This window comes from Coenobita brevimanus, chromosome 90 (genome assembly GCF_032717465.1).
Source record: "Coenobita brevimanus isolate Jiangsu-jjx chromosome 90, ASM3271746v2, whole genome shotgun sequence".
Taxonomy (NCBI): domain Eukaryota; kingdom Metazoa; phylum Arthropoda; class Malacostraca; order Decapoda; family Coenobitidae; genus Coenobita; species Coenobita brevimanus.
In genome coordinates this window covers 26,174,049-26,187,636 of record NC_137043.1, presented here as the reverse complement: position 1 = coordinate 26,187,636, position 13,588 = coordinate 26,174,049, and the positions used below count along the sequence as shown (strand labels likewise).

The following is a 13,588-nucleotide window of genomic DNA, read 5'->3' as shown; positions in this document are numbered from 1 at the left end:
CTCCATTACCGCCTTATGTCTTAGCAATTTAACATGGTAATCATATGGACCATTAATTTCTGGATATTTAAAAACAGGCTTTACATGCTACTTCCCATGATTATAAGCTAGTAACAGAATCCATATATCAATAAAAATATCATCATATACAAACAATTTCACTATCCTGGAAATAACAAGATAGAGTGATAAGGGGTGGCAGCTACAGTAAGGAAAGGGGTATTGTGGCAAGACGCAGACCCACGCCCCGCGCTCCCAAATGGTGATCACTGTTCTTTACAATCGAAAAAGTATCTGAAAGTTCTCCGTGTGTACATTTTTAACCAGTGGGAGAAACGTTAGAAAATCATCTCCAGTAACTGCTCATGAACGTGTAAGGCTGCTGCTTTTATCAATACAGTATAAAGAAGGAGCTTTATACAAAATACACTATTTATTCAGCATTATTTGCCTTGGGAACACACACACACACACACACACACACACACACACACACACACACAGCAACAAGGCTCACTGTGAAACCATTGTCCATTTAGTTGAAGATACTTGTTTAATCGAGCGATACAACTTTGAATTAGAATACAGGACAATAACGTGAAGTGGCATTGTAGACATCGAATAACTGTACTGTAAACTTTTTGTATGCCCAACATTAACTGATATTCTCTTTTATGTCATTTATATAGTTTTACTACCGATATACTGTAGTCTGTTTCAGTGGCAAACAAGAGGACAATATGGTGATATGCGCAGCACGAATCGCTAAGGATAAGGTGTCACGAGGTGCCTGTGCCACCAAGAATACGGCCAACAGCTGTATTGTGTGATGAGGAGTGACCCTAGAGAGGGGAAAATGTGGGTAAAAGTCTTCCGTAGATTCTATCAAGATGAAAAATAAATGTAATATAGATATAAGATCAAAAGATTAATAGTGAAAAGATATACATCACTGCGTGGTTGATTTCATAATGGCTCAGCCAACCGATGATAACTATGACTAACGCAATTACAGTCTACATAGAAATCTAATTTAGCTTTCTTTTCGATATTAAGGCAATATCTATTGCATTTTTTTAAAAATCTGGCCATCTTGTGCCTGTCCTTCCACATGGATTCGAGCTGTACCGCTACTAATATCCAATTTTCTAGGCACTGCTCGAGTACTGTGCTTAGATTTTTGTTTAGAAAAAATGGAATTAAAATAACTGCGTATATAACATTCTGATAATTAAATATACTCGCATATATAGACAGATGGATAGATAGATAGATAGATACGGACAGATGTAGACAGACAGATACTGTTACTATAAAAATTAATTACAATATGAATTCCAAGTCAGAAGATCTAAATAATCAAGTCCAGCTGTGTATACGTGTGTCTGTTTGTGCGTTTGTTCGTGTCTTTCACCAGAACGGTAATAGATATCGACCCAATACTTTATGCATTAGGTCGAAGTAAGTCCAGGGAGTGTCGGAATAACAGCAAACAAAAATTTGGCGACCACGCGCGACGCAACAGCGCGAAATTGTAGGAAATCGGGACACGCGAAAACATGCAAAAAATATTTTTTTCAACTTTTTGGTCAGAATTGGTCATTGTGGGTTCAATAACGGTATGGATACAAAGACAGTGGTGTTTGCAAACAATTTGTGATGGGAAGGCTATTAGTTTCCGCAAAAATTTTTGAGGGCAAGAATTAATGATGAATAAATCAAAAACTGTATCCCGACTCGGGATATGGACCACACATATTTGTTGACGCAGTGGACGTCTTTAATACATTCACTGCAATAAATTCTTTTCCCTTTGCCCTTGCTGCCGTCAGGTGATTTTGCTCAGCTTAGAAGAGAAGTTTCGAAATGAGCGGGTAAGGAAGTCCACACTTAACTTATTCAGTATGATGACGTCCTCTTCTTCCTTACTACCGTCAGATGATTTTGTTCAACATTTTCAATTTACCGACTCACCCTCGACTAAATATGATCGTCTGGTGTTAACTGTAACAGAGTATTGGAGTCGTCCCTACTACAAGCTATGGTGACAGTATGAACACTATGAGGATCCTACACTCACTATCAGATAAATATAATTGTCTGACGTTAGGTGGAATTTAGAACCAGAGTTATCCCCACCATGAAAGAGTTAACGGTAACAATATCAACACTCTCAGGCTCTTATATTCACTCTCCGCTAAATAATTCCGTATGGAGTTTGCTGGAATAAAAGAGTACAGCTGTCCCCACCATGAGAGAGTTCAGATAAAACCGCGTCAGTGGAGGGGTTAACGAAAACACAGGTTCTGGATTTACCTTTATTTAATTAGGAATGTTGTGGGAGGAAATATGAAAAGTTATCACAAACATGACGGGTGTACAGTCAGGGTGGGGTGGTGGTGGGTGGGGTGAGGGTGGGGGACACGGGGATAGAGCGCTGACCCTGGGGAATATAAGTACGGAAAACCACGCCATTTGGGTTTCATATTCACCTGGTAAGTACGGAGCTCATAAAACAGTCACCCACATCATCACGACTTGCATACTGGCAGTCCTTAGTATCCAAAACATCAAATACTTTCCTTACAACTGGTAGTGTAAATTGGTATACCTAGCTCAACAGCTTTATATATAGCGCTGGAAATCTAATAAAAAAATTTTCAGCAACAAAAAATGTAAAAACTAGTGACTTGTGAAGAGCACTTGTTCCATATATGAAAAAATATTATATAAGTCTTGGTCGCAAAGGCTTCGTACCTGGAACTGAGATAGGGACCTGGATTATAAAGCAACAGTTGCATGTCGTTGTCTGGGGTTGACTTACCAATCACACCCAACAGTAAATAAGTAAGAGGCTACATTTTTTTTTTTTTTTTTCCGGTAAAATACTAACCCAAACAGGCGGAGGAATACAGGACCGAGATTCACAGAGAAATTAACGATTATTTCACTGTCCTAACTATGATTTATTTCTCTAGGAGGGACAGGAAAAGGAAAGAGCAAAATCTACCCATGTCTCTTGTTCTTCCTGAAAAAAAAAATCAGAGTTACGAGAGGGAATCTATCGTACGTACTGTTTATGAATCCCGGCCCAGTGTCTCGGTACCACAAGGCCTCTATTGTACACACATGACACAGTAGTACAGTACTTAGGAGTAACACGGTACAAACACCCACCGGTACCGTCCCGTCATACTCTTCTCAACACTCGGGTTATTTTCATTTCAAGTAGCAGTAATAATAATATTAATAATAATAATAATAATAATAATAATAACAACAACAACAACAATAACAAGAAGACGAAGAAGAAGAAGAAGAAGGAAATGAAGATAAAGAGGAAAATATTGTTGTTGTTGCTGTTGTTGTAGTTATTATTTGTAGTTATTATTATTATTATTATTACTATTAAAAATTCAAATTTATTCATGAACACAGAACAGTATTTATTATTTACCCAAAACACAACAACGACGAAAAGGATAAACTTGGATTTCGCTGGCAGGGTGACGCGGGAAGAAATGAGCATTGGAGACCGAACATCTTAAAATTATACCCACTTATCACTTTGCAGAGATGAAAGACTTGACTATAATTATACCTGCCCTGAATCCATCCATATCTAGCTAGCCTCTGCAAACAAGTCAAGGAATTACAAGGCTCCTAAATTTCTGACTTGCATAACAAAAATGAGAAATGGCAGACATCAACTTTAGCTAAAAATAAATAAACAAATAAATAAATAAATAAATGTCTCAATCGCTGGACCCTATATAGTTTCCACTAACACGGTGGTCAAGAAAATCGAATATGAACTCCAGAAAATGGTGAAATATATACAAACTTCCAGTAGCCTTGTGTGATGCCTGCCGAAATTCCCACGCTTGCTTGGAAAAAAGAAAGAAAGAAAGAATGCCAAAAAAGAAGAGAAAAATAAGGCTCGTAGGAATCTTAATGCCCTGTAACCATTTCAGCCCGAGGAACATTCAGTATTTTATTCTGATTAACACCGGATAAATTTATTCAGCCCAGGAGAGATCCCTCGAGGTGATGGGCATGAAAAACACACTCCAATAATCCCATCGGTCACAAGGCGCATTTTACTTTGCATTACATTTGACAGTCTTATTCAGCTCTGGAGAGACCGTTCGGGGTGAGAGGATTAAGTCATATCAATAAAATAACTATACTGACAAGAAAAATATACACACAACAATGAGGATCAATGTACAGTCGACATACCACGTGATGGTCAGTAAGATGTTTGATATAATCCAGTTAAAATATACACGAATCATTTAAAAGATGAATATTCAACCTTTTTATCTGGGGATGGGGGAGAGGAATTGCTGTTGTAAATGAAACCGCTGATATTTGGAAACTCGAGTTGTGAGATGAGCAAAACGAACCCCGTACCTCAAGGCTCCATTATGATATGATCCACACACCTAATAAATTACACCCAGATCTCATATTTCCACGTGAGGAAAAATGGGATCAAAGTTGTACAAAGCTGTCGAGAAAATATTGAAAATGTTGTTCTCAAAAGGCGAGCAAGGTGAGGGCAAGAGTTGTACACAAAGAGTGGCAAAAGTTCAAGCAGTCATTTTTTTTTTAACATCCCTCGACTCTAAAATCTTTTATGTCCTTTTAATAATCTCAATGTTGCCTATTTCCTCCTCTATCATGCATTTTTTATTGTTTAGCATAAATCTACTTTTTGACCCATCTTATGGAAAAAAAAAAAAAAAAAAGGATGACGGTGAGACTGAATTTTGGCCACTCTCGTCACAACTCACCAACTTCGCGATGTAAACATGAATGCAGCGTAAGTCAACTAATAATGCCATTGGTCCTGCTGCTTGCATGCTTTCCCCGCCGCAGACTGCAAATTTCTAGGATCCAGCCACCTGCCCTGACCTCACATTATAGCTGAGAATTCTAACGCTGGTGTCAAGTGTAACCGATGCTTCAAGATCTCTGGGCCGCATTCAAGCCGGCATAGGGGACTTCGCAGCGCCACTTCCTCAGCGATCTCTTTTGTTTATTACACCTTAACACTCTCTTGTATCCTATTTACATCGCTTCAATATTGAGACATTTTGCACCAGTAATTTACATGAGGACACTGGGGTCTAATGTCCAAAATAAATCGTTATGGAAAAGGTGCTATGAAATCTCCCCAGTCACTCAGGATGCGACCCTCTATACAGTCGAGTCGTGTGCCTCCTCTACACATACTGGTCAGGAAGCATTGATAAGGCAGTGTATTCCCTCAGTGTGATTCTTCTAGTAACCCCTGAAGTGAAAGCGTAATGGCATTTTCTCGCCTTTCTGTTCTCATGTTCAACTGTAGACAAAACAACAGAACATTTTCCTATACCATACTTCCTTCCATCAGCTTGTCTTCAAACCAGGTCAATATTTCTTCTCTAGGGGATGCTTTATTATTCCCTTCTAGTTTAATTATCAGCAACTAGTACATATAATTTCTTACTCATTCCAAGACCTCAAACACAATCTTTGCTATCACGACCATTTCCTCTTCCATGAAGCTATATCATAGGAGTAAATGGCTTTAGCCGACAATGGTACTCGACCAAAAGCGTGACTTGGGAAAATAATCGGTACCAGTGACATGTTGGTGATGGTTACCTGCACTTTTCGCTGTGGTTATTTTCAGTCCTAGTAGCTTTTCCATTCTTGCGTGATCCTAGTAAACCACTGACCGACAAGGGTGTAAGAAAAAGTGAGAGTGTGGTTCTGCATGACTCTCACTGTGTTTTTAATTATTTGTTTTAAACCCTGAGACTACGGCTGGTCTGTAAGCGAGCACTCTCAACTCAGCAATGATGCAAACAATTCATCAGGATATAAACTAGATGTAGCACCAGATTTTTTTTCGATTATATATAATTCTGCTTTCGCTGACTGGGGTGTACAGTACAGGTATTGTCCGTACTGATGACATCACACCATTTTCCTGCGCGGTGACGTCATACGAGTGGAATGTGACACAGGGAGGCTACACGAACGCTGGTACACGGGGTTGTGGTGGTAGCTACACATGTACTTTAACACTGAGCACCTGGCAACCTCTGACCTCAACAAACCAACACTGCAAACTTCAAAAAGCAGAAAATGCAATAAGTAGTTTGAAGGGGAGTTATTTCTGCTTCCCAGGGCCACAGACCACCAGAAGACAGTGTAAACATTGATGGTAAGGCCTTTGGCAGTGCTGGTGTTTTCGGGGGACTCCCTGACGTAACACTGGACAACGTACCCATTTTGGTTACAGATGCTTATGCATATCTAAGGCTTGTGTTAAATATATATGCATGTCCATGTAACAATGACAGGCAGGTTAGCTTTAGATAATCCTTTAAGAGTGGTGTCAAACTAAGGTATTTCATTTACCTGAATCACTCGTCACACAGGTTAAAGTACGAGAGGCTAAGCCAAAAAGAAAAAAAAAAACTGCATCGCTATTTACCGTAGGTTTGGGTGGATCAGGTAAAGCTTTGAACTGAGTTATGTTATGCAAACATACGAAAAGGTAAGTTAAATTACGTTAACCTAGATTAAAGCATGGTTAATTTGGGTTGTGTTAGTAAGTTAAGTAGGTAAACACGGAAACTACTGTTAAAAGGCTTATGAAGATTACGCTGCGTTTGATCTGATGTCTTAACCAATTTTTTACGATAAACAGGAATCCATAGCAGTAACAGTATACGAAATCATATTAATCCGCCGCATTCTTCACTTTGACGCTTGTTCTAGACTGATTTTGCTGTGTTTGGTGGCGTTACCAGTGATGATAAACAATCTCATACACGACTCATAGGAAAATTTGGAAATACGTGCCTTGGCAGTGAGGTGGTTACTTCCCATGCATGCACACACACCACACAAGCCTAAGCAGTGTGTCATTTCCAACTAAAATGTGTGAGTTGTCCAGCGTGTAAAGACTAAGGTAATAATCAGTATCTACCCAGCAGGCAAAGTAATGGATCAGCTATGTCTATCAACTTCCACTGCATTTCCACCATTTACGTCCATCACCAACCACTGCCTTCCCCATCATCTTACAATCAACTCACTCTCACTCTCCCCATCTTCTGACATTAATTTCGACCTTGCTTTGTCTGCTAAGAGGAACCGATCATTGCTTTCTATTTTACACTCAGGGTCCCTTAGTGGCAGTGCGGCTGACTCGGTGCTCCGGTGGCACTCAACAACATTATAAAAAACACTAGTAGACGCCTCACACGGGCCGTAAATAGCAGATAAAATACGGGGGGACGCATCAGTCACTTTACCAAGAACTGCAGAGCGATAAAAGTATATGGAATTCAGCTGTGAACACCTTAAATAAGACCTGTTAGCACTGAACTGAAGAAGATAAAAATAGCTATGTCCCAAGTCCTCGCAACAGCAGAGAGGGTGATGTCACAATGCAGCAAAGAGATATATATAAGAAGTCAACAAGAGGAGAGCTGATGAGACTGAAGGCCTTTGATTCCAATTAAAAAGGGTAGTATATGGTCGGGTCATCTTTACAAAACATTTCTACAACGCAAAACAATGAAATACCTTTATACGCGAAATAAAACGTTCTCGGTAAACTGACTTATACACCACCCTCTCTCTATACATATATATTATATGAGTGAAAAACTGGGTAAGGTGAGCTACTATAGTTATCTGTATAAACTCTGAACAAGAACGACTCAAGGTAGAAACATCTGACACTCACATCTGACACCTGACACCGCCCCTCTCACCGCTTACCTACACTACTCACTGATATGACACTCGGGTACGCCACTCATCCAGTCTGACACTATGACAAGTATGACACATGTCTGACACTGCGACTAGTCTGTTTGGACCAATTGGACACTGACTGGTTTAACACTGACTAGTCTGATAATATGCCTTTTATGACACTTGACTAGCTTCACTCTGACTAGTAAAACGTTAAGTATATATGACACTGACCAGTATGAAGCTCTGGTCACTTTCACAATCTGACCAGTACACAGCTCGTTCAGTTTCACACTCAGACCAGCCATTCTCCTTAAATGACTTAAATATCATGATTCTGTGGCCAGTCTACATGATGATTAGTCAGCCATGATACTTATACACAACGCCAGTACTCGAAAAGTCTGACATTTTTGGCTGGTGTGGCTCATGACTGTATAATGTGTCTGACCAGGAGCTGTGACTAAACTGACACTGACCAGCCTGACACCTCTGACCAGTCCGAAATGACTAGTTCGACATTTTGACTAGTATCAGTATGACACCTGAACCAGTCAGACACTATGACTAGTCAGTCACTGGAATCAATATGACACTTTGACTAGTATGACACTGAGTAATCAACCACAATAATCAGTCTGATACTGACTAGTATGAAACCAGCATCTGACAGTCACCTTAATTCTAACATTATGACACTTAACTAGTAACGGTGAAATTTGTTGTATGACACAAGTGACACAGCTGACACCAAAAATCTGATACAGTGATTCTGGCATTGTGCTAACACACGACACACGGAAACCTGCATCGTCGATCTGACACCCTAAATGTGACACCTTGCTTCTCACAGTCTGCATCTGACACCTCTCTCACACAGTTCTGACACACGCTCTACTTCTGATACGACACAGTTAACTCATTCTTCCCGTCTCCTGTCTGATACAATATACCACAATCTTTGAGTTAATTCTGCCTCCTTACACCTGCACATGACATAACATCCAACCATCATGAAATTTTTTAAACTCGCCTTCTACACAAACTGGCTAATATAACACTCAACTTATAAGGCTCTTGACAAGTGACACTCATTAAATGACACAATTCCCAAGATCTGGCCCACACAGCTGACACTGGTACTACGCTTGGGCTCTTGGTACTTAACACTTAACACCCAGTACCTGGCATCAATGCTGTTACTTTCTCCTGACACCACCTCCACAAATGACACTAAGTTATAGCACCTGGCACTAACTCAAGACACTTCACACCAACTCATGACACCTGACATTCATGTTACTTGACACCAAAACTTGGCACCTGACACCAACTTACGACACCTGATATCAACTCATAATAACTGACACAAATTAATGACACCTGACACAAGTTAGTAACACCTGATATCAATCCATGACACCTGACACCAACTTATGAGACGCATCGGATATTAATTCATGTCATCTGGCAACTCACGACATCCGACAACAATTTATGGCACTCGACACATTCTTGACACATGACACTAGTTTTAACCTCATACTCTCATAAACCTGACAATAATCTAGCCAGCTGACACCAGACATCCCCGGTGACACCATCTGACACTCGGCAACAAATCTACCGACAATCGATAAGCTGGAAACCTGATTTTTGAAACTGACACAACCTGACATCTGACACCACATCCACATAATAAATGGCACGACACGGCGAGTGACACCGTCTGACATCTGCCACCAGACACCAGATACCAAACGAGAACCAGTACAATACATTTTCTGACACAGGTTGACACGTAACACCATTTAAAACTTGACACGACCTGACGCCTGACACTCAATATCGGCCATTATTTACCACCTGACTTCAGACAACCTGAAACCTGACATTACCTACAAAGACCTGCTACCAGACACTACCTGATACCTGGCACCTGGCACCTGACACAACATCGCAGAATCCACTACCAGACACCATTATAACAGCAGACTTGACACCTGAAACTAAACGTCCTTCCACAAGTCATGTGACACTCTGACATATAACACTTGACTATGTCACCTGATAACCTGGACACTAGACAATATGACATTTGTCAACATGATACCTGACATTAGACAACTGACACATGACAACCTGACACAACCTGACAAAACCACCTACCAGACACCACAACACCTTACACTTGATACCAGACAACCAGACACTTGACACGCCCAAACAAAACAACCACTTGACACTTGACACCTGACACAAGCTACAATCTGCCACTACTCGCCATGGGACTGTGACTAAGGACTAAGCTATTTAAGTGACGAGTGATGGGTATCGGTCCGGGGGTCAGGTGCTCTTGGTGAGGCCCTTCTCTAGTTGTAGGCAGTCCAGCACGGCAGCACCCACCGACGACCTGCCCACACACACACAGACACGCCTTCATTAGTGTGGGGGTAGTGAGGAGGCGTGGGGAGGTACTGAGGGGGCGTGGGGAGGTACTGAGGGGGCGTGGGGAGGTACTGAGGGGGCGTGGGGAGGTAGAAGAGGTATATAAATAAAGGGAAGATTGTTGCTGTTGCTGATGTCCCTAGGTTCATCCATACTTCAACCCGACGGCCTGTTAGCTTAAGTTGCCGTTCTGCAGTCCACCGTCCTCCTTCGGGATATACAAAACTGAGGGACGTTTGTATGACCAAGCCGAGGAGCTGCCCCATTATATCGATGCCACCGCGTGAAGTAGTCCCTCTCCAGCAACAAGTAGGGAGGCAGAAGAGGGGAAAAAGACATGTAGACAGAAGGGGAGATAGGAAGAGATGAAAGTAGGTGGGTGGGGTGGCAAGAGGAAGCGAAAAAGGGTGACTGGTAAGGTGGGGAGGAAACAAGAAGATGGGTGGGTGGGGTGGACACAGGTAGATGGGTGGGTGGGATGGACACAGGTAGATGGGTGGGTGGGGTGGACACAGGTAGATGGGCGGGTAGGGTGGACACAGGTAGATGGGTGGGTGGGATGGACACAGGTAGATGGGTGGGTAGGGTGGACACAGGTAGATGGGTGGGTGGGGTGGACACAGGTAGATGGGTGGGTGGGATGGACACAGGTAGATGGGTGGGTGGGGTGGACACAGGTAGATGGGTGGGTGGGATGGACACAGATAGATGGGTGGGCGGGGTGGGCACAGGTAGATGGGCGGGTAGGGTGGACACAGGTAGATGGGTGGGTGGGATGGACACAGGTAGATGGGTGGGAGGGATGGACACAGGTAGATGGGTGGGTGGGGTGGACACAGGTAGATGGGCGGGTGGGAAGGACACAGGTAGATGGGTGGGTGGGGTGGACACAGGTAAATGGGTGGGTGGGATGGAGACAGATAGATGGGTGGGCGGGATGGGCACAGGTAGATGGGCGGGTTTGGTGACTGAATTTTTATATCGATAGGTAAACAGATAGATATGTATTGGGCAGGAAAAAATATAAGTAAAATAAAGAAGCTAGTCTCAGTAGGTATGTGCACAGGTGGGATAATAATTATATGGTTTTCATACAGGTGAGCACATTATAAACTAGGACAGTCATTTGCTTATTTATTTCATTATGTTATTTACTTGATACCTACAGCAGAAAAGATGAGTAATTATATCAAGTAAATGCTTTGGTAAATACTTGTAAGTTAGTGTGCAAAGGGTAGCAATGAACAGGTGGATTAAACTATAAGAGAAGCACTATAAAACCAAGCTTGTGTGTGGGCAGCAGGTATGGCAGCAGGTGTGTAGCTCACTAATATAAGGTAAGTAGGTTACAGCCAGGTGCGCAGGATGTTTGGCGGCTAATTCAGGGGACATTTACAATTCCGAGCACTTATACTGTCCACTTTAACCTGGCCTAAAACTGTCACTTATTTATCTTGAAAGCTTAGCTATAACTGCAGATTAACACTTGGCTCTGCTACTATACTCCATTTCACCCAGTCTAGCACCATCGGTGATGTCCTCAACACCTGTAGCACTGATAATGGTCCTCAGAACTGGATATACCTTTTTGTATTGCTGTTTTATATTGGTTCTCAAGGTATTAAACAGGAGTTCACCTAGTGCAGAGGATTTACATCAACACTACAGGCCTTGACGACATCACTGATGTTGCCAGACTTGGTGAAATGGAGAATAGTCACGAAAAAGTGCTATGGTTTAAAAGGATGTAGAGCCGCAGTACTGACTTATCCTGTAGTTCAGTTAAGGGAAATACGCAGCAAAAGAATCAAAATCTTCACCAGGTTAGAGTGTACGAACTGTTGTGAAGCTGCAGGTAAGGAGGAGTGTGAGTAGGTGTGCAGGCAGGTGTGTATGCAGGTGTGTAGGTATGGGATAAGGGTATAAGCAGGTATCTAAGCATGGGTATAAGCAGGTGTGCAGGCAAGGGTGTTGGCAAGTGTGTAGGCAGAGGTGATGGCAGGGGTGTTGGCAGCGGTACTGGCAGGTGTGGGTAGGGGTGTAGGCAGTGGTGCTGGCACGAGTATAGGCAGAGGTATAGACAGCGGTCTTAGCAGGGGTATACCAGAGGTGTAGGCAAGGCTGCTGGCAGGAGTGTATGCACATGTGTACGCATGTGTGTGGGCAGGTGTGCAGGCAGGTGTGTATGCAGGGATGTAGGCATAAGTGTTGTCAGGGGTGTTGGCAGGGGTGCTGGCAGGAGTGCAGGCAGGTGTGCAGGCCGGTATGCAGACCGCTGTATAAGTAGGTGTGCAGGCAGTGGTGTAGCAAGCGGTGTCGTCAGGTGTGTTGGTTGAGGTGTTAACAGGAATGCAGGCACGTGTGCAGGTCGGTATGCAGACCGCGGTGTACGCAGGCGTGCAGACAGGGGTGCAGACAGGGGTGTGGGCAGGGGTGCTGGCAGGGGTGTGGGCGAGGGTGCAGGCAGGGGTGTTGACAGGAGTGCAGGCAGTTGGGCAGGCCGGTATGCAGGCTGCTGTACGAGCAGGTGTGGGCAGAGGTGCAAGCAGGGGTGCAGGCCGGTGTGCAGGCAGGGGTGTAGACAGGTGTGCAGGCAGGGGTGTAGACTAGGCAGGTGTGTCAGCATGATGGCAGGCAGGCGGAAAATCAGTTTCGCTATATCATCAGCATAACAGCCAGATGTTCACCACATACAGATGCATCAGCAGGCGGGTAACTTATCAAACAAACGGCAAGCAGGGAGGGAAGTATTGTAAATGGAGGCTTAGGGCAGCCAGTCAGTCACAACAAATGAGTACAGTAAATCATCAACTGAAAGCCAGCCAGAGGTCAACGACTTCATGAGGCGGTAAACAAAACTGCGATGAGAGAAAACTTCCAGCCAGACAAGCCATGCCCTTGCCCTGCTCGGTGATTGTCAAGGCCTCCATGATCAAAACAGACTGACAGCAGAACAAAAGCAGAGCAGACAATATCACAAGTACTTGAAGTGCTTGATGTTGCATTCTAAGGTGGGGCTCCGATTCAAGCACGCATACACCAAGAAACCAAGTACAACTACAAGCTTATGTAGAATCAGGCAATAAATACTACTGGTAAACAAGTAGGTTTACGAGCTGACTGTATTACTAATCATTTAAATAACAAAAACAAAATATGAAAAGCACCCTATTGCAATCGTATAATATACATACCTGATAAACATGGTAAATGGTGCAAGCACGCAGAAATAAGGCAAAACTACAAGCAGAACTATACGAGTACAAGCAGATGTGTAAACAGACTCAATAGAGTTGCCAGCGTTCCTTTTCCGTTTACAATATCGAAATTATTAAGAACTGTCTAACTGTAACGCTACCTGTGTACCCGTAAA

At 42.8% G+C, this 13,588-nt stretch overlaps 1 protein-coding gene across 1 annotated transcript in view; it reads right to left on the bottom strand.

The window, feature by feature from the left end:
- Positions 1–10,113: 10,113 nt before the first annotated feature.
- LOC145411527 (kelch-like protein 17) overlaps positions 10,114–13,588 on the bottom strand; it is a 71,797-nt gene continuing 68,322 nt past the window's right edge. Inside the window, exon 13 of the mRNA XM_080281538.1 lies at positions 10,114–10,180. Coding sequence (XP_080137664.1) covers positions 10,114–10,180 — 67 coding nt within the window. The remainder of the gene's footprint in view (positions 10,181–13,588) is intronic.